At 41.9% G+C, this 19786-nt stretch overlaps 1 protein-coding gene across 2 annotated transcripts in view; it reads left to right on the top strand.

Annotated features, from left to right (window-relative positions):
* Positions 1-19786, top strand: part of ACVR2B (activin A receptor type 2B) — a 170475-nt gene that overhangs the window by 114168 nt on the left and 36521 nt on the right. For both annotated transcript variants that reach the window (XM_042474471.1, XM_042474473.1), the window contains exon 3: positions 12455-12564. In XM_042474471.1, coding sequence (XP_042330405.1) covers positions 12455-12564 — 110 coding nt within the window. The remainder of the gene's footprint in view (positions 1-12454; positions 12565-19786) is intronic.

Here is a 19786-nt window from a genome sequence, read left to right as displayed (position 1 = left end):
TGTTCAGTTTTCTAAATTGCTGTTCTGCAGTTAGGAAATCAGCCATGCTATGCTGCCTGAGCTGCTCATGCTTCATCAGCCCCCAGTCATGTACAGCAGTGTTTATACTGACATCTTTGTGTCAGTATAAAAATTCCTCTCCCCCCATTATTTCTCTAATTTCAGCATTCATGCGATTTCTTTATTTAAATTTATAGATTGCTGCAAAATGGCATCCTTGTCATTCTCTCTTATCCTTTACGATCTTGTTTTAGTTTACCCCGTTAGTGGGCAACTGCAGTGGTCAGGGGCTAATGTTCTGACCCTTGGACTAATCCAGGGATTCATAGGCTGCCAACAATACCTAATAATAATGATGATGATGATGATGATGATGATGATGATAATGGAAAGTGGATGTAAATCAGCTTTAAAAATGTTCAACAGCAATCTTGCATATTGGGTGAAAGGTGAGATATAAATAAAATAAACAAACTAAATAAAATAGTCATCCTAAAGTGATGATCATGCTTTTAAATGGTATTCCTGCTTAGAAATATTCAGACTACTTCCACTTTATCACTTCTTATCCTGGTGTCTGGTCATACTTTTAACTTTCTCTTCTGTTTTCACTAATTTCTTTTGATAGTTTGTCAAACATTTCACATATAAAATTGTTACCCATTTCTTGTTACCCACCTCTTCTTCTAGTTGTATTATTCATAGTATTTCTCTTTCCAGTCTTTCTTTTCTTCTTTCCTTGTTCTGCTTCTGATGTTGCTTTTCTTCTTTAGTTAATCCATCATTTTGTTCTCCTGATTAAGCCCTCCCTTTTTTAAAAAGCAGCTATTACTGGTTCTCTCTCTCTCTCTCTCTCTCATTCACATAGTTCCTTCTTGCTTTAAAGCATGCTACTTTTTCTCAGTTCTTAAGAAAGCTCCTTTACAAATACATACCTGGAGCTATAAAAAAGATAATCTCCAAACTAGTGGAAGGGCTTGTCTGTTCCAGTTGTCTCAGTCCACACCATTTCCTTCCTCTAGGGAAGAGAGAGTGTGACTTGCCTAAGGTCTCCCAGTGGGTTTTATGGTCGAGCTGGGATTCAAGCCCTGATCTCCAGAATCGCATGCTGAAACCACTGGCTCTTTTTGTTCTTGTTATTGTGCTGTGCGTTCTGTGCTTTATTATCGTTGTTGTTGTTGTTGTTGTTGTTGTTGTGTGCCTCCAAGTCGTTTCCAACTTATGGGCATAGAGCACCCTTCTGAGCAACTGTTCCTAGTGACCCTAAGGCGAATCTATCATAGGGCAAGCTTCAACAGAGGGGGATATCCATCGGCCATCCTCTGAGGCTATGAGAACGTGACTTGCGTATGTGGTGCCTTCAAATCATTTTCATCTTATGGCAACCCTAAGGTGAAAATATCATGGAGTTTTCTTGGACAGTTTCATCAGAGGGGGATTGCTATTGCTAGCCTGAGGCTGAGAGAGTGTGCTTTAGGTTTCTCCCTGGAAGTACTGCTCCTGGAAGGCAGAAATCCCACCCCCCCAGAAATTACTGTAATGGACATGTTATTGGGTAATAATAGAGACTCCCAGTTATCTGTTATTGCCCAATGATGCATCCATTACAGTTTATGCACGGGACATGAATGAGAGAAGTACGCGGGGTGTGATAATCTTCCCATTTTAATGACGCTTGCGTCCCATGTGAAAGCGTTCCTAGTCCAGTGCTCAAACCACTACACCACACGGGCTCATTGACAGGCATACCCTCCTCTAAAATGAATCCCGTGTTAGAAAGCATCCTAACTCCTCCCCTTCATGAGGTCAGTTCTTGTTTGCTGGCTTCCCAACATCCTCCAAATAGATTTCCATTTTCTGTTGTTTTAAAATTTTAAATCTTAAGTTTTCAAAAAGCTTACACTGTATAACTAGGGAGCCACTGTGAATAAATAGTTTGTTTGTGGGGTCTTTGGGCTATGTGGCTGTGTTCCGGAAGAGTTTATTCCTGATGTTCTCTTCCAGAGCATGGCCACATAGCCCAAAGACCCCACAAAAACCATGGATTCTGGCCATGAAAGCCTTTGTGCTTGCACTTGTCTGATTCATCAATGCATCCCATTCTGAAAAACTCATGAAAATTTCACAAAATACCTTGAGGGAGAAGGAAGGGAAAAAAGTTTCCAGTCTGTCTCATGGCGTGACCTCAGCTTCATGAACTTGTTATTTCTATATCAGAGTAAACATTAAATGCCTGTTTTTCTAGTAGCTGAAGAATCCAGAACTGAAAAGAGTGCCGAATGCTTTTGTTTTCCTACGATAAAGTTCTCAGTAATTTTTGGCATGCTCTGAAAAATGTCCGGTACTATTAATGTGGAAAGCAGCATGTTCTTCTGGGAGCCATTTGCTGCAGAAGAGGGAAACTTAGTCATTTAAAGCTGTTTACTAAGGAATTAAATGCACTGCAATTCTGGGAGGGAAAGGATCTGCTTTTAGTGCTGCTATTTCCATTTTATTTTCTCAATGCACTGGTTAAAACGCATTACTTTTATTTTGTCCCTTGATTACTCACCACTTGACTCTCATCATGCAAACCAACTGTCCCTAGCTGGATGCCCTTCAGATGCATTAGGCCCTGCTTCCCATCATTTTCCATGCTGCCTAGGATAATGGCAGTTTCAGTCCAACACATTTGAAAAGATTTTGGAGGAGGAAGACTTATGTAAACCATTTCTCCTTTAAAAATCTTGAAGAGATTTTACTTCCTCTATCAGCAAAATTAAAAATTAAAAACCACAAAAGTAAGAACTAAATGTAGACCAAAATTAATTCCTACTTCAAAAACCATCAGGTACATCATTTCATGATACAAAATTATGAAAACAAATTATTGTGTTTCAAGTGGACTGGTGACAATAATCAGGTTACCAGCAATGGTTCATTCATGAATTCAAGTAATCAGTGACTTTATGAATATGAATGAAGATGAAGATGAAATGTAGAGCCGTTGTGTTGCACTGTGTTGCTGGTTGAATGAGATTTTTGATATCACCAGAAGAAAAAGAGATAGGATATAGTTGGTATTTTTTCTTTTTGTTTGTCCTATCTATCTATCTATCTATCTATCTATCGTCTCTCTAATTTATCAAGATAAAAGTCCATCCTTTCATTGGGCCTCAAGGCAAATTGGGCATTAAAAGTACTGGGTGATTGAAAGTGAATGGTGCAAAACTGAATAAGAACAGCTTTATTTTTGCACCATTATTTTTGAATCATCCAGTGAAACTATATTAAAAATTGTCTTCATCTTCAAGTCTTATTAAGAGAAAGAAGAAATAAAACATTTGTTTAAAAAGAATAAACCGACAAGTAAGTTGAAAGTATTGCAATGAAAAGTCTTTAATGCATAAACTTCTAGAAAAGACAAATACCTAGTGAAATGTCTATGTGTCTATATTCCCAATATTCAAATGTTGGAAAGATCATAAGGTCCTTAATTCATTGAATCGTGGCCATTTGTTTCTCCAGTGGCCGAGTATAAATCTCTTTGCCTGTGAAACGGCACAGAGAATCCATTTCAACTGGCCATAAATTAATTTCCAAGATGCAGGGAAACAGTTTAAGAGCCCATAAAAGTACAGTGCATCCGCGTTATACACGGGCATGCAAACTTTTACTGAATAAACATTGTGGAGTCCAATATTCAAAGAGTTTTAACTTTATAAGTTGGAGTTTAAAATCCATATATTTCAGTAATGGAGGCCAAAGCCACAGTCCACTGGTTATGCAAAATGGATCTAGCTAATTTCATTTTTTGTTCAGATTCACTTAACATTTCCAAAAATAGAGGAGACGTTGAGGCGCTCAAGTCTGCAAGGCCCTATCTAGATAACAACACTACTACTGTACTCCACAAGAGTTGATAGATCCCATTTAGCCCTCAAACCTGAAAGATGGGAGAAATTCATCATCAGAACCAGTCAGTTGATTCAGAGTAAGAATTGCCCAGGATTATCTAATTTAATTTGGAAAGAAGGATCAAAGCACAGTTGTGACATGCATACCAAATGGTCTCTGCTGTTAAATTTGAGGAGTGGGAGAGTGAAGCCTTTCCTGATAGCCTCAATACCCATCTTGTTGAAAGAGGCATCCAACAAGATCACAGTTCAAATTGGAGGATTCTGTCTGGATGAAGAATTCCATTGACTAGCATACATCAAGTAGGCCAGTGATTCAGACCAAGGTCTAAAAACCATAGTTTTTTGTGGTGTTTTTTTGGGCTATGTGGCCATGATCTAGAAAAGTTTCTTCCTGACGTTTTGCCAGCATCAGTGGCTGGCATCGTCAGGAAGAAACTCTTATAGAACATGGCCACATAGCCCGAAAAACCCACAAAAAACTATGGATGCAGCCATGAAAGCATTCGACTTCACATCTAAAAACCAAATGCACCTTCATTATATGAAGCTGCATACTCCACCAGGACATCTGTTGTTGTGAATTTCTGAATCATTTTTTTGAAAAAGATTTGAAGGGCAAATGGGAAGAAAGGCCTTGTAAAACATAAACTCTGGAAGTGTAATATTCACCGAGAATGTATAGTGCATTCTGCACCTCCAGTCTCCCCGCCTTAAGCCTTTAGGAGAGGTGGGAAAGAAATGAGGATGATGATGATTCAAAGAGTCAAATCTAAAGTTGTTCACCTATTTATAGTCAACATTTGGGCTGTGCAGACTGCCCCTAAGGGGTGACCTGCAGCTGCCTTCAGGTGCTCTGGATCAGGGCCAAGGCAACCGTATGCTGCAGCCCCTCTCCTGCCTTTCCAGGGCACAAAAAGGAGCTCAAAAGGAGGCTCCTTTTTGCGCCCCGGAAAGGGCGTGATAGCCACTGCTGCACAGTTTGAAGGTGCTCCTTTGGCACTGCATCATGCAGACGCAGCACCAGAGGAGTGCCATGACACTATACGTCATGTGGTGCGGTGCACGGCGTCATAAACTCCCTAGGGACGCAGCTGGGGTGTGTGTCGTGTAGACACTATGCCCCGACTCCACCCCCAGGCTGGCCTTAATGGTTGGTCTGCACGGGGCTATTATCTTAGGAATCAATTTATTCAAATTTAACACGATCATATGAGAAATATCTTTGGGAATTGGCATTCCTAAATAAGGAATAACAATTAGGCATGACCAGAATTCTAAGTACTCTCTGTGATATAATGTCTCCCACTGATATCAATTTAGATTTTGACCAGTTAATCAAGAGGCATGATAGATCCCCAGAAGCACTGATCATTCTCATTAATGCCGGAACACAAGGCTGAGATGTGAGTTGTGTGTTCTGCTTGCCTGCTTGCGGTGAGAGTGCTCTTGCAAGCAGGTGCTCTTGAGGTGACTGTAACAATTGATAAGCAAAAGTACAGCTGTTTCAGCAGCAGCTCTCCTTTCTGTTCTTCTTGTTAACAAGTTTATTAATGTTTTTAATCATTCATCAACAAAGAGCAAAATAATAATTATTCTTGTACATAGTTCCATCTATCTTGCCTTCTTTCTCCTCTTCCCTTCCTCTGCCTCAAAGCACTCTTTCTAAATATATAATGTCACTGGTTGGATCCTCTCTAGAAGTAACTGAAAGGAACAAATTAAGCATAACAAAGAAGCAAAACAAAAAAAAGGATGGAAGTGGCATAAACAGTGGTATACATTTAATTGCTTCTCTCCTCAGTGACTAGATGGCTTGAGGTAATTGCCCAACACTTATATCTACATTTGTTTTTGTTCTGCCTTTCTGATTGTACTGTTGGCTTAGGGTTGTCAGCAGTTATCTGTGTGAATGTTTCACTGGTGGTAGCTTATACAATAAGCTCAAAGCTTTCTGCATGACAGGCTGGATCTCATCACTTCATAGCATCATTCAAACAAATTGCTATCATGAATGATCTTTTCTTCTATGTTGGCTCACCTTATTGCCTGGCCACGGAAAGAAACATCTGTGATAAGTTGTGGTTTTCTGGTAGAGGAATACCATAAAATAATTTTGCTTCTATAAACAGATTAGTTTGTAGACTTCCGAAATACTCCTGAACATGTGGAAAGTGTTTGTGTAGCATCCTAACATACAGCTTGACCTAGGACATCCTTGGACCAGATTTTGAGCTCTGTAGGTAGGTGGGCTGTGAAGCTAGTTGCATGATTTCAGCCAGAGCGTTGGCCAATATCCAATGCTATAATTCTCTTAGTCCAAAATAACATTGTCTTTGTGGATGCCAGTAGACCACTAAGAGTTGCTGATATTCAATAATTTAACAAAAAATGACTCCCCATTAGCTTCAGTTATGCTGCCATGATAAAGAAACCTGTGGAGCCAAAGGAGGGAATGTGAGTTGTAGTCTGAGGATCTTATGCTTTGGTGAAAACACAGTACTGTAGATCCGGAACACCTGAATCCTTCTCACCCCTCATTTAAAGCAGTTTTAGGTATATCTGATTTAATATCCTGTTCAGTTTCTTATGGGGTGCAATAGCAATAGCATTTATATTTCTGTACGGCTTAATAGTGAACTCAGCACTCTCTAATCATTTACAATCTGTAAGCCAATTGCCAACCAGCTGAGTACTCATTTTATCGACCTAGGAAAGGATGGATGGCTGAGACGATCTTGGAGCCCTGGGAGCAAACTCACAACATTGTGGCTGCAGTACTAGCATTTAACCACTGCGCCACCAGTGCTCCTCACATGAGTCTGTAAAACACTGATTTTAGGATTTGAAATGTTTGTTATGGAACCAACATAGTTATAATTTTGTTTTATTTGTTTATTTATTCACTGGATTTATATCCCGTCTGTCTCCCAAAATGGAATTCAAGATGGCTATTTAACAGTGAGATCTAAGCTGACATCCAAATTGTGCTCCTTGTGTGCAGCAGAACATTATTTTGGAAGTGATTGTGAAGAGTTCCTTCATAGAACAAGGGGCCCTAGATTCATGTTTGATTTCATTTGTAGGATAGTCCCCAGAAAAGTTATACAGCATGTCTTTTCCATGTGTGAGATCATAGAATTACTGCAGAGGGAGGGGAAAAATATTTGTCTATATGTAAAACCTTTACACTGGAGTCTTAGTGAAATAACAAATGTGCAGTGATTTACAGTCCTTCACCCCCATAACACCTAGACCAGGAGACTTAACAAAACATACATTTTCTTCTTGTAGAATAACAAACACTCGTTTAAGTCTTGGTTTTATATTCTTTATGACTCAAGCAAAGACATAGGGAAATATTGCTTAAATCTGTAAGACAGCTTGACTGAACTGATAAATGTAAAAACAGTAGATTTCTTTTTAAAAAAATAATCATATCCGTGCTGATTCTTTGCACGAGGGATCTATACCTTAATACTTATGAGGATGGGGAAAAGGCAATAAATGGAATATATTCTTTCCCTGAGAAGACATGAGCTACAAAATGGCACAAAGGGACGTAGTGTGCACAGTTGTCACTCTTTCAAATACGCTGTTGTTGCACATACCACAGCCATATGAATAATAGAACCTAAACTGGAAGTTTAAGGTAATGGAAGAAATAATGAGAGCAGGACAGACAGACAAACAAATAGAGCAAACCAGAGGAATACTGTTGTCTGTGCCTGCAGCAGCAGACACATGGTGTTGGGAGTACCATCCAGGTGTGTTATTTGCAATGCAATAATTTGAACCAGGAAAAAAAAAGATTTCCTACATACTAGCATGATTTAATGAGGGTTGACACCAAGACCTGAAACTTGCTTGTCATCAATTTCTAAATACATAGGAAAGATAACAAGGAAAGTGAGGACTCACATTTTTGAATACAAATGTTTTATAACAACAAACAAAATTCAGGCATCTTTAGCCAAACATTTCCATGATTTCAAATATGGTAAAAGGTGAATGGCAAATTCTGGTGCTAAGAACAGAGAACGGTACAACAAATTACAAAAAAAAAGGGGGGGTATATTGGATTTATAAATTGAATACTTTCTATTGGTGCAGTCTAGAATCACATTGGTCTTCATTAGGCAAAGGTGTTAAAAATCATACAGGAAAAGAAAAAATAATGATGTTAGAGTCACAGACCTACAATTTGTCTTAAGGTGTTGCATCAATAGATGTTGAATCTAAGTTGCATCAATAGAGGTATAATATCTAGATAAAGTAATAGTGCCACTCTATTCTGTTTTGGGCCGCACCTGGAATACCGTGTCAAGTTCTGGGCACCACAATTCAAAAAGGATGTTAAGCTGGAGCGTGTCCAGAGGAGGGCACCCAAATTGTAAAGGGTCTAGAAATCATGTCTTATGAGGAGAGACTTAGGTAGCTGGGTAGATTCAGAAAGTTAAGAGGAGATAAGACAGCTCTGCTGAAAGGGGTGTCACATTGAGGATTTAGGATGCTTGTTTTCTGCTGCTCCAGAGAATAGGACAGAGAACAATGGATTCAAGGTACAGGAAAAACGAACGTTGGTACTTACCCGTGATATGTTCATTTCCAGCAGAAAAGGGTCCTAGCATTTCCTTTCTCCCGGGCTCTTTGGCATGCAAGGTATCTGCCTCAACTCTGAGTAGGTGGATCAGGTCTTGTATTCAAGAGAGCTACTGAACTCTTGATCTCACTCCACCCGAGAGGGTGATCGCGCACTCAACCAGGAGTGCATCGACCTCTGCGGCCCTGGCCACTAGCGCCTCCCTGTCAAACATTTGCAGGGCGGCCACATAGAAGTTGCCTTCGACCTTCATAAGACATTACAAACTGGATGTGTCTCAGTCCGCTGAGGCGTCATTTGTAAGGAGGGTCCTCCAACAGATTGTGTCGGGGGCCACAGTCTCCTAGCAGCACTTCCCTCCCAGTTCGAGAGGGCTTTTGTAAATCCCAGAATACAGGAGGTTAGGACCCTGTCTGCTGGGAAACGAACGTTGGTACTTACCCGTGATACGTTCATTTCCAGCAGACGAGGGTCCTAGCATCCTGCCCACCCGGGTGCTGCCTGAAGCCTCCGACCTTGCCTGCCTGTTGGTGGACCTGCCTTGTTTTTCTTGTTGCTGGATTGATTTTCTGAGTTCTTGTTTGTTCTTGGACTATTTTTTCTAAGGTGTTCTAGTTAACCCTTAGCTGATGTTACTAAAGTTCAGTTCCTTGATTTACCTTACTAGTCTCTTGGCTTGTTATTGACTGAGGCCCAGGGGGGCTAGCTCCTCCATATATAGGGGCCAGTCTTTTGTTTATTGTCCCTGCCTACAGGAGCGAATAGGAGGAGCTAAACCCAGAATACAGGAGGTTAGGACCCTGTCTGCTGGGAAAGAGATTCCACCTCAACTTTAGGAAGAACTTTCTTACAGTAAGAGCTGTTTGACAGTAGAACATGCTCCTCTTTGGAGGTTTTAAAGAGAGGCCGGATGGCCATCTGTTGGGGGTGCTTTGATTCTGTATTCCTGCATGGCAGGGGGCTTGGACTGGATGGCCCTTGTGGTCTCTTCCAACTCTATGATTCTGTGTTACTTGTGTTGTCAGTTAAGATGGTGTAGAAGAATATCAAAGCAGTTAGAGGTCACATCTCTTTTTTTTGCCCACATGCGGACTAGGAAACAAAAAGCAGTAAAATCCAGGTAATCACATTTCAACTTCATTAGCAATTAAAAGTAACTTCCTTGAGAACCAAGCTTTCACTGTCCTGTGGTGGCAATCAACCCCTTCCTTAGGGCTAGTCTACACTAGGGGCAGAAGTCTGAATAGACTCTTAGGCGGGTTACAGACCGCCCATTTGGGACGGGCTGTACCCGCCCCTTTTCCCAGAACGGCAGCCGCTGAGGCCCCGATCCGCCGTTTTTCAGACTGCGGGGAAGCGGCAAAATGCCGCTTCCCCGCAGCCTGAAAAGGGGTGTCCCTGGGGCTTCAAGCCCCAAGGACACCCCACGGCGGCGAGGAGGAGGAGAAAGGGGCCGCTTGGCCCCTTTTTCCTTTGGTCCGCTGGGTGCAGCCGTGTGAAGGCTGCGCCCAGCGGACCAAACCAGGAAGGAGCTCCGAAATGGAGCTCCTTCCTGCTCCACGCTAAGGGCGCACTAGGCGCCCTGTCGCGGAGTGAGGACGTCACTTCCGCGCTGCCCCGTATAGAGGCAGCGCGGTCGTGACGTCCTCATGGCGGCGGCCGTGTGGAATGGCCGCCGCCATTTTGTGTGCGCTCCGCGCGTCCTAGGCTTGGACACATCCGGAAAGGACGCCCCTTTTTAACCCTAGCACGCGCGGAGCACGTACTAAAGTGCCCGTCTGTAACGGGCCTCAAACCCCCACAGCCCCCTTTTTTTTTTCTCCATGGGGAGGTTAGGTAAATTCTCTAGATTACCCAACTGAATGTGGAGTTTCCTGGGTCTGTCACTGCCCCACTGCCACCCTCAAACCTTGGGGCCAGTTCCTGCCCTGAATAGTTTCCTCCTCTTCCCTTGGTAGTGCTGGCCACGGTGGTACATGCCTTGGTTACATCCCGTTTGGACTCCTGTAATGGGCTCTACATGGGGCTGCCTTTGAAAAGTGTTCGGAAAATTCAGCTGGTTCAAAGAGCTGCTGCCAGGCTGTTAACAGGGGCAGATTTACAGAGACCATACAACACCCAAGTTGGAACAGCTTCATTGGCTGCCAGTTTGTTTCCGGGCACAATTCAAGGTGCGGGTTATTACCTATAAAGCCCTACATAGCTCAGGTCCACACTATTTGGCAGACCGTTTCTCCTGGTATGAACCTGAGATCCTCTGGAGAAGCCCTTCTCTCCATCCCAACACCATCACAGACGTGAGGGAGAGCCTTCTTGGTGGCTGCCCCTAGGCTCTGGAACTCCTTGCCCAGGGAGATCAGAATGGCTCCCTCTTTGATGGCCTTCCGTCGGCAGGTGAAGACCTACCTGTTCACACAGGCGTTTAAGTAATTGCTATGAGGACAGGCTGAGATGTTGGACCATTTTAAAAATTTGATACAGTTTTTTTCTCTATATATAGTTTTATCTTTTAAAATATGTTTGATTCTTTTAATAACTATCTGTTTTAATATCATACAATTTAATTCCTTTTTAATGTACTTTTTAAAATGTTTTCAATCGTACTGTTTTTAATGCTGTGAAGCCGCTTTGAGTCCCAGTCCTGGGAAAAGAGTGGGATACAAATAAATATAATAGATAGATAGATAGATGGATGGATGGATGGATGGATAGTGCTGGTATGCCCATCACTCTGAGGCTGTGTGGTGCCCAGCATATCATCTGTGTGCCTCATCCTCACAAAAGCAGCTCAGCCAGTGGCAGTGGCACTGCCAGGAGGAGGGGGCATTTGAAAAAGTTTGAAGATGGCAGCAGTGGCGATGGTGGGGGTAGTGGTAGAAAACTCTAGGAAAAACTCTGGATTGTAAAAAAAAACCTCACAATAAGGTAGAAAACCCTGAATCTGGGGCACAAAGAACTATGTGTTGTGTGGACCCTAGATTCGGCACTAAGGCCTCATCACCCCATATTTGTGGGGGAAAGTGGTTTTTAACAAATTTTCAATACAATACAAGAACATTGTATTTCTGAAGGAGCTTCCATACTGTTATATCTGGAAAAAACATTGAGGTGCTGAATAGGTAAAATGTGCCAATTACAATCAAAATGGAAGAGTTTCACCTTTGTTGGAGGTAGAAACCTCACAGTAAGTCCCAGTCCTTTGTCCCTCTTTTGCACCTAAATTTGATACTATATTGAAATCCAGGAAACATATTAGGAGTAACCATTCAGCAAATTCCAACATGTTGCTAGTTAAAACAAAATTCCAAATCCACAAAACAGCAATACCTTTACTGGCCCAACTAAAACAGGACAAAATACATCATGCAAGCTTCCAAAGTGCCTTCAAGAAAACTTAACTACAGAAATTGGCCAAATGGCACTATGGAAGAAGGGGTATGAGTCCACAGTTAATCATTTTCATTTCTGCCATCCCCATACCTGCATGAGAGAAAATGTGGGGCAACTCACATTTCAGTTAGTTTTACCATGGCTTTGTAGCTCATGATACATTTTTACAACATTTTTTTATGTGGTGTTGAAAAAGTTCTTGTCGCTTTGCTTTCCTTCCTTTAAAAAAAATGATAAAGCTAATGTGTGGGCATGTGTTCTTGATGTCTGAGAGTATTAGAACTATACTTGCTGGTATATTAGTGTTATATCTCTAATAGCTATAACCTGCCCTTCTGCAAACTTTCTGTGCACTTTAAGGGCTCTTGAAATCTCACAGAGGGAATTTTATGTCTCTAAAATCTCTTGTAACAAAAGGTGCTGTGGATCAGCAAGATACAACAGAAGCTGGCAGTAAATAGGAAAAGACAATTCACTTGCACACTGAAGTTTCCTCTCTTCTAAGGGCAATTCAGAAATTGACTGACTTTAATCCTCTTTTCTTTTGTGTTGTCTCAATACACAGGCAGGAATGTGTGGCCACAGAAGAGAGTCCACAAGTGTTCTTCTGCTGCTGTGAGGGGAACTACTGCAATGAGAAATTCACTCACTTACCAGAAGTTAGTGGCCCAGAAGGTGAGACTTTTGTTTGTCAAGAACAAAAACCTTTGTATTGAAAGTGAGTTTCTACTAATCTTGGCTTCCTGGCTTGGTAACCAAATCATGGAACTTGATTAGAGTATGAAGGTGAGAAGAGAAGAGTATGAAGTTGAGAAGAGTATGAAGTTGAGAAGTTCAGCAAGTTACGTTGAAGGCTTTCATGGCCGGCATCCATAGTTTTTTGTGGGATTTTCGGGCTATGTGACCATGTTCTAGAAGAGTTTCTTCCTGATGTTTCGCCAGCATCTGTGGCTGGCATCTTCAGAGAATGCACCTGGTGGCGCAGTCAGGGATGTAGCCAAGGGAGGGGTTCTTGGGGTCCAGACCCCCCCTTCCATTAGAAAAATGAATGGTGCGTGCTGCTGCACCGCTGCGCCCAAGCCCCATTATAATGGTAGCACTTAGTCTGGACCCCCCCCCCCCCCTCCCAAAACCCTGGCTACGTCCCTGGCGCAGTGGTTAAATGCCTGTACTGCAGCCATTCACTCAAAACCACAAGGTTGCGAGTTCAAGACCAGCAAAGGGCCCAAGCTCGACTCAGGCTTGCATCCTTCCGAGGTCACTAAAAAGAGTACCCAGACTGTTGGGGGCAAATTAGCTTACTTGCTAATTAGCTTACTTGCTGTTCACTGCTATGATCTTTGGAATAGTGGTATATAAATAAAACAAATTATTATTATTACAGTGGTGCCTCGGGTTACGAAATTAATTCGTTCCGCCGCCGCTTTCGTAACCCGAAAAGCATTCGCAAGCCGAAATGCCATAGGCGCTAATGGGGAAAAGCCGCGATTTCGTGCGAAAAAGCGCTGAAAAGCACCAAAATTTTTTTCGTAACCCGAAATAACCTTCGTAACCCGGAACAGTTTTTTTTAATGGATTTTTTTCGTAACCCGGAAATTTCGTAAGGCGAACCTAGATATATATTCATATAGTTTAAAACTAGGTAGGATGATAAGGATGATGGTGCCGAAGGAGAAGTGCATAGATCACTTATTCTCCCCTTCCCCATTAGAAAATAAAGTCTTCATTGATTTGATTATTTAAATATTTTGTTTATTCACCTCTCAGCTCACAAGGTGCCCCTTGTTGAAGAAGATTTTGGTTCGGTGAGGAGAAGAGTCATTTTTGTAGTCGGAGGTGACAAGCATCCTTCCTTTAAACAGTTATGCTGGAATTTAATTGATTTTTTTTAATAGTAGGATGAATTTACCTCCCAATTGTCATATTTAGAATTCACTGTGTGGTTTATTGGCGCTTTACCTTGGTGTGGTAAAAACTGCCGCCTTGCCTTGCGCCATCCTGCAAAAAAGTGAGCGTATGACAGCACAGCGCTGGCAGGCGCCTACGCGCCCGGCCGCCTATCTCGTTCCTCCGCGTTAACCCCAGTTGGCCTTCGAGGGTCATCAAGAGGACTGGATCACAATTTCACAGTGGTCCCCCCATGTCGCTGGCGTTGCGGGGTGCAGGACCCCTTGAATGTGAAAACACCCAAGTAAAAAACAAAAAACAAAAAACATCACTATTCTTTTTACTGAGAGAACACTCTGTGGAATCTCCAGGTTTCTCCATGCAACTCGTGGTCAACTTTCTGCCAGAAGTTGTGCTGGAGGACCTAGAGATTCCTAAAGAGACATGACTAATCAAAACCACAAATAAGCAAATCTGCAAAATCAAAAGCCGCAAATGTGGGGTGGGGGCCACTGATAACCGGTCCCTTTCACACTCACCAGCATATTGCCTCTGTATAAGAGGTACACGTTCGTACCTGCAACTAGTAGCGATCAGTGCCCTAGCTTCCATGTGAATTTTCGGCTAACCCGCCTTTTAGAATGCTGAAAATGTCTCTTGCTTCTCATCTCCAGTTTTAGTCATGAACAGCTTGCCATTTTGGCATCTTCTACAGGGCCAGGCCATGGTGAGAGGCGAGACAAGGAATGCAGCTATTACATGCTAACTGAACTGGGAAAAGAACAACCAGAGTGGGGTGGAGCGCTGTGAAGGCGAGAAGGACAACCCTCCACTGCTATGCCTCCTGGAAAACAACTCTGGCTCCATTGAAAAACTGGGAAGAAAGGATGCGGGCTTGATGACTTCAATGTTATGACAGTGTAATGGTGGAATCAAGGAGCACACTTATGAGCTACATGCTACAAGTGTGACACCTGCATGGACTCCTCTTGGAGGGAAAGAGCATTTTCCCGCTCCCCTTCTTTATTCATAAAATACAGATGTTTGACAAAATAGTTGGTTTTGGCTCTCAAGTCATTTCGACTTATGGCAACCCTAGATTCTCTATCATGGGGGTTTCATAGCCTGGAAAAACCCACAAAAACTTGTGTTTTGAGTTTGTAAGTGGGTTTCTTAATTAATATGTATTTGGGTTTTTCATGTACTTGCATTTGATGTATTATATATTTTATTGTATAAATTGTCTGAATGGTGTTGTGAACCGCATTGAATAATTGCGGAAAGTCAGTATACAAGAAAGTTTTATATATTATATTTATTATTATTATTCTGCAGATGCAAATGCAGCCATAGTTTCTACTTCTTTTTGTTTGATAAGTAGTGGTAAAATATATGACTGGTTTGGACAGTGTGATTAGACATCAAGGGACTTACAATAGCCAAACATAATGTTGTGTTACTTAAAGTTGATTTTCAGTGAGTATATATGAAATAAGGAAGGCATTCACAGATTTGATGGCATTTCTATACTCCTCTCCGCCGATACAATATTTTTTAGGTTTGATCCTTTCCAATGATGGTGACAAAAGAAAAATTAGGGCATTTTTGAACAAAACAACTTGGCCTAGACTTTTTCACAAATGCTGGCCACGATCATTAGTTCTCCAAGAACCTCTGTCTACTTCTACTTTCTCTTGTTACCTTCCTTGATGCATATGTGTTTGAAATGGATGATAGAACTGATTGAAAGTCTTGAAGTAAAGCCATTCCTGCTGTTTAAAAAAAACAAAAAGAAAGAAAGAAAATCAGGAAGCTCGACCATTTGGTTTTATGAGGAGCAAAACTGGAAAAATGTGATCAATCAACAGAAATTCTGACAAGTGACTTTGATAATCTTAAAATGCAGTCTGAATAGTTCAACACAGTTTTTTTTTTCTGATTAGCTTTGCGCTGAGAATTAACTCCCATCAGTGTAAAGTGGAGGCCTTACTCTTAGCAGAGTGAGTTACAGGGATTGCCGGCCTAAGAATAGAAGCGTTCACAAGCCACTTTTTGAGATTTTTACCGTAACAACCACTGGGTTTTTAAAAAAATGAAAACGGTGTAATTGATGTTTTCCAAGTCAAATGCATTGGAAAGGATAGTGGGGGTTTACAAATGACTGAAAAGAGGGAAAGGCTATAGCTCACTATAGGGTACATGCAGTTGCATGTAGAAGGTCCCAGGTGTCACTCACCAGTGTCTCTAGGTAGCAATGAGGAAAGAACCCTGTAGAGCCACTGCCAGTGTGAGTTGTCAGTTTTCTGAAATAGATGAACCTAATGGTCTGACTGAAAGGTATAAGGCATTTTTCATTTGGTTCCTAAACCCATGTGGGGTATTCTTCTTTAAATATTAATACAGGTTTGAGTCTCCCTTATCTAAATGCTTGAACTAGAAGTGTTTTGATTTTGGATTTTTTCTTTCTCTCCTAGATTTTGGAATTTTTGTAACTGTAATAGCTTTGGAATGGGACCAAATCTAAACATGCAGTCAATTTATGGTGTGTGTACAGACACCTTAATAAACATAACTGAAGGCAATGTTTAATTACAATATTTTGAAATAATGTTTTGGTGCATGAAACAAAGTTTGTGTAAGTCAACTAAAGGAGGCTTTTCATGGCTGCAAAACCATAGTTGTTTTTGTGTTTTTTCCCAGGCTATGGAGGCCAGGTTCTAGAGAGTTTATTCCTGAACGTGGCTAACATCTTCAGAGATGGCTGATCTTGGAAGAGAGTGGGTAGACACACACACACATACAAACACACACACAACCAAACACACAACACTGGTGTGATCATTTTCTCCCAGCAAACAAGGGAAATGCCACATAATCATGAAACAGAACAATACAAACAAAAAAAATCAAAGGACGCCTGGGATCCTACAGAATAGATAGAAAAATTGAAACAAGACCTAAAAACACTAGAAAAAATTAACACCCTATTCAAAAACTCCGTCAATTCAGCCAACCAAAGAACGCAAAGTTTGTGTAAATCTGAGGTTCGCCCACCAAGACGATACAGTGCGCACACATCATACATACCGCGGCTTTCAAACTATGCTTAAAGCTGCAAGGGGTGGCGATCCCCATTCGGATTAATGGGGGGGCGCCACCGGCCATCGCATGCACGAGCCCCCATTCACTTTTGAATTGGAGCTTGAGAAATGCACAGTATTGTGGGCTTTGTGTGTGGTGTGGTGTGTTGGTCCGGAACGGATCCTCTGTGTAAGCCAAGAGGGATTTGTAGGGACGCCCCAAGACCCCACAAGGATTCTATTCCACTCAACCCATGGTTGAGTTCCTATTGGATACCCCACTATGACGTTGGCCAAGTTTCTGGCCACAGTTACAAAACCATATATGGCATACCCCCCACTTACATCAAGGACTCAGCTCACTTCGTAGGAAGCAATCAATAACCTTGAACTAAAAACCTGAAGAACGTACTAAATCTTCTTGATGTGTCTCCCTGTTACCAAAGTACCATAAGGGACGACCAGACCAACTCATCCACAAATTTTTTTCCCAGAAGACATCACAGCCCTGTTCGAATATTATGGGCCGCATCACAAAGCATTTTCCATGGGACAGAGGATTCTACGAACAGAGAGAGGAGTAGCATGGGAACGCGTTAAGCCCTGTGATGCAAACTTTTACATGGAACGTGGCTTTAAAAGCAAGCCCTGGAAACAGCAACCAAAAAAAGAACAACAGCCCACTACTTTGTTCCAATAACGTGAGATTGACACTTTTCATTCACTTTTTCACCATTTGGGAGCTTATTTAGAAAAGATCTGGTTGTGTTCCTGAACAACATCCACCCTAACACCAATTCACTATGGAAAAAAGAAAAGGAATTAACATTGCCATTGTTGAATGTCCCTAATCAAATCAACACCCACACCCCGCAAACAAACCAATGTTTGGGTAAACAGTAATAACAGAAAACCTACACAGACTGACAAGATTACCTGGTACCTGGACAAGACTCCAACCAATCACCCAGGACAAAAAAGAAGCACAATCAAAAACACCTGGGTAAGACCGGGTAAAACGCATCTCCAAACCCATTCTTGGAAGATGAATTGAAGCACCTGTACCGGGCTCTACAGGTGAATGGTTTATTCGCAGCTCAAAAAAAAAAAAAAAAAAAAAAAAAAAAAAAAAAAGACCACCTCAAGAAGGGCTGCCAGAACTCAGAAAAACCCAGAGGAGGCCAGACAGCAAACCCACCCAAAGGGAAGATATTTCTACCTTACGTCAAGGAGTCCAGACAAAATAGCACAAACCAACAAAAAAATCAGCAAATGCTCCGACTCAGCGAATGACGGAGAGACCACGTTTCACAGCCTGCAGGAGTTTACTGCCATACCATGCAAGCTTGCAGACAAGTCTACATAAGGGACCCACAAACGCATGTCCAAACAAACACGATCAAGGAACATGAGGAGACACTGCAGAATAGCTGGGTCAGCCAGAAAAAATACAGCAATAGCAAAACACATTATAAACCATCCGGGGCCACAAATGCTGTTTTGAAAACATGAAAGTCTGGACCATGCCAAAAACTATCAGGTCAGAAATGCATAGGAAGCCATTGAAATCCAAAAACCATTTGGACAAATCACAGGAAAGAATAAATCCGTAAAGTCAATAGTTTGGTGGGCCTACCAGTCCTGAGAACAACCAAAACCAGGACCTCAGCAAATGCAGGGTCAGAGGCTTTCCCAGAAAGGACAATGATCACCATTTACAGACACTAATGTGCATATCCTCCCTGCTCTGAGGCCTGGCCATCAACAACAGAACAATCACAGATTAACACAGGATCCACTTCTCCCTTCAACTTCTCCTTACCCTGAATCACACAGTTAAATATTACCCACTCTCTTCCAAGTCAACTTCTCTGAAGATGGCCAGCCACAGATGCCAACAAGAAATTCTGCAGGAATAAACTTTTTTCTAGGAACAGGGCCACAAGCAGGAAAAACTCACAAAAACTAAATTTTTGTGTACAGTGAACAATCGGGGAAAGAAAAAGTGTCATTTATCTTCAGCTCCCCATGTGGAATGAATTTTGGAGTATTTTCAGATTTTGGAGGCCCTGATAAGGATATTCAACCTGTATTTGTTATAGTATGTGTTGTGTAATGTAAGTTTTGTTTGGCTTTGTGGTGATCCTATGAATGAGCAATTCTCAGAGATACTCAGTTCTTTTGCGAAACCTAGAGCAATTACCTTCCTTAATTGAGGAGCCATTCAAATACGAAATCAGTTTGGAACGTGTTGTTAATTTCCATGATGTCCACACTACGCCCTATTGCATTTGATGCAATGTGTGGAGAGGGGCAGGTGGGTGAAAAGCCCACTTAAATAAACCAGTATATTGGGCACCAGGGTCCTCAGAAGCGATTTCTTTTAAAGAGTCCCGCACAGTTAGTTTCACAGCTTTGGTAATGTGACCACACTCGGCCAAATCGATTTGGATTGGCGCGACATCATTCTCGGAAATGGAAGCACTCTATTGTTAATTTGATACGGTGGCCAAATGTGGACAGTAAAACAGGGTCAAGATGTGATAGAGGCTTTGAAAAGATCGCAGTTGATACCAAGAGCCCCCAATGGTACTTTTGCATGTGAGTAACCATTGTTTGTGTAATGGATTGAATGTTGGGCTAGGGCGTCTGGAGACCAAGGTTTGAATCCCTCACTCAGCCATGGAAAGTCCCACTGAGTAACAATCGGCAAGTCCACTTACTCAGCCCTTAGAGGAAGTCAAGGGCAAACCCCTCGTTTTTTAAAAAACAAGTATCTTGCCAAGAAAACACCTGTTAATAGGTTTGGCCTTTGGTTGCCCGTAAGCAGAAATGACTTTTAACTGCAATGTACATCATAAAAACAACAAATGTATTACAGTGGGGGGCCCACCTTGGTAAATCCAGCTAGGGTTTTGGTTCCAGGGAAC

This window comes from Sceloporus undulatus, chromosome 6 (assembly GCF_019175285.1).
Source record: "Sceloporus undulatus isolate JIND9_A2432 ecotype Alabama chromosome 6, SceUnd_v1.1, whole genome shotgun sequence".
Classification (NCBI taxonomy): Eukaryota; Metazoa; Chordata; class Lepidosauria; order Squamata; family Phrynosomatidae; genus Sceloporus; species Sceloporus undulatus.
The sequence above is the reverse complement of the archived record's forward strand: the minus strand, read 5'-3'. Positions and strand labels throughout refer to the sequence as shown.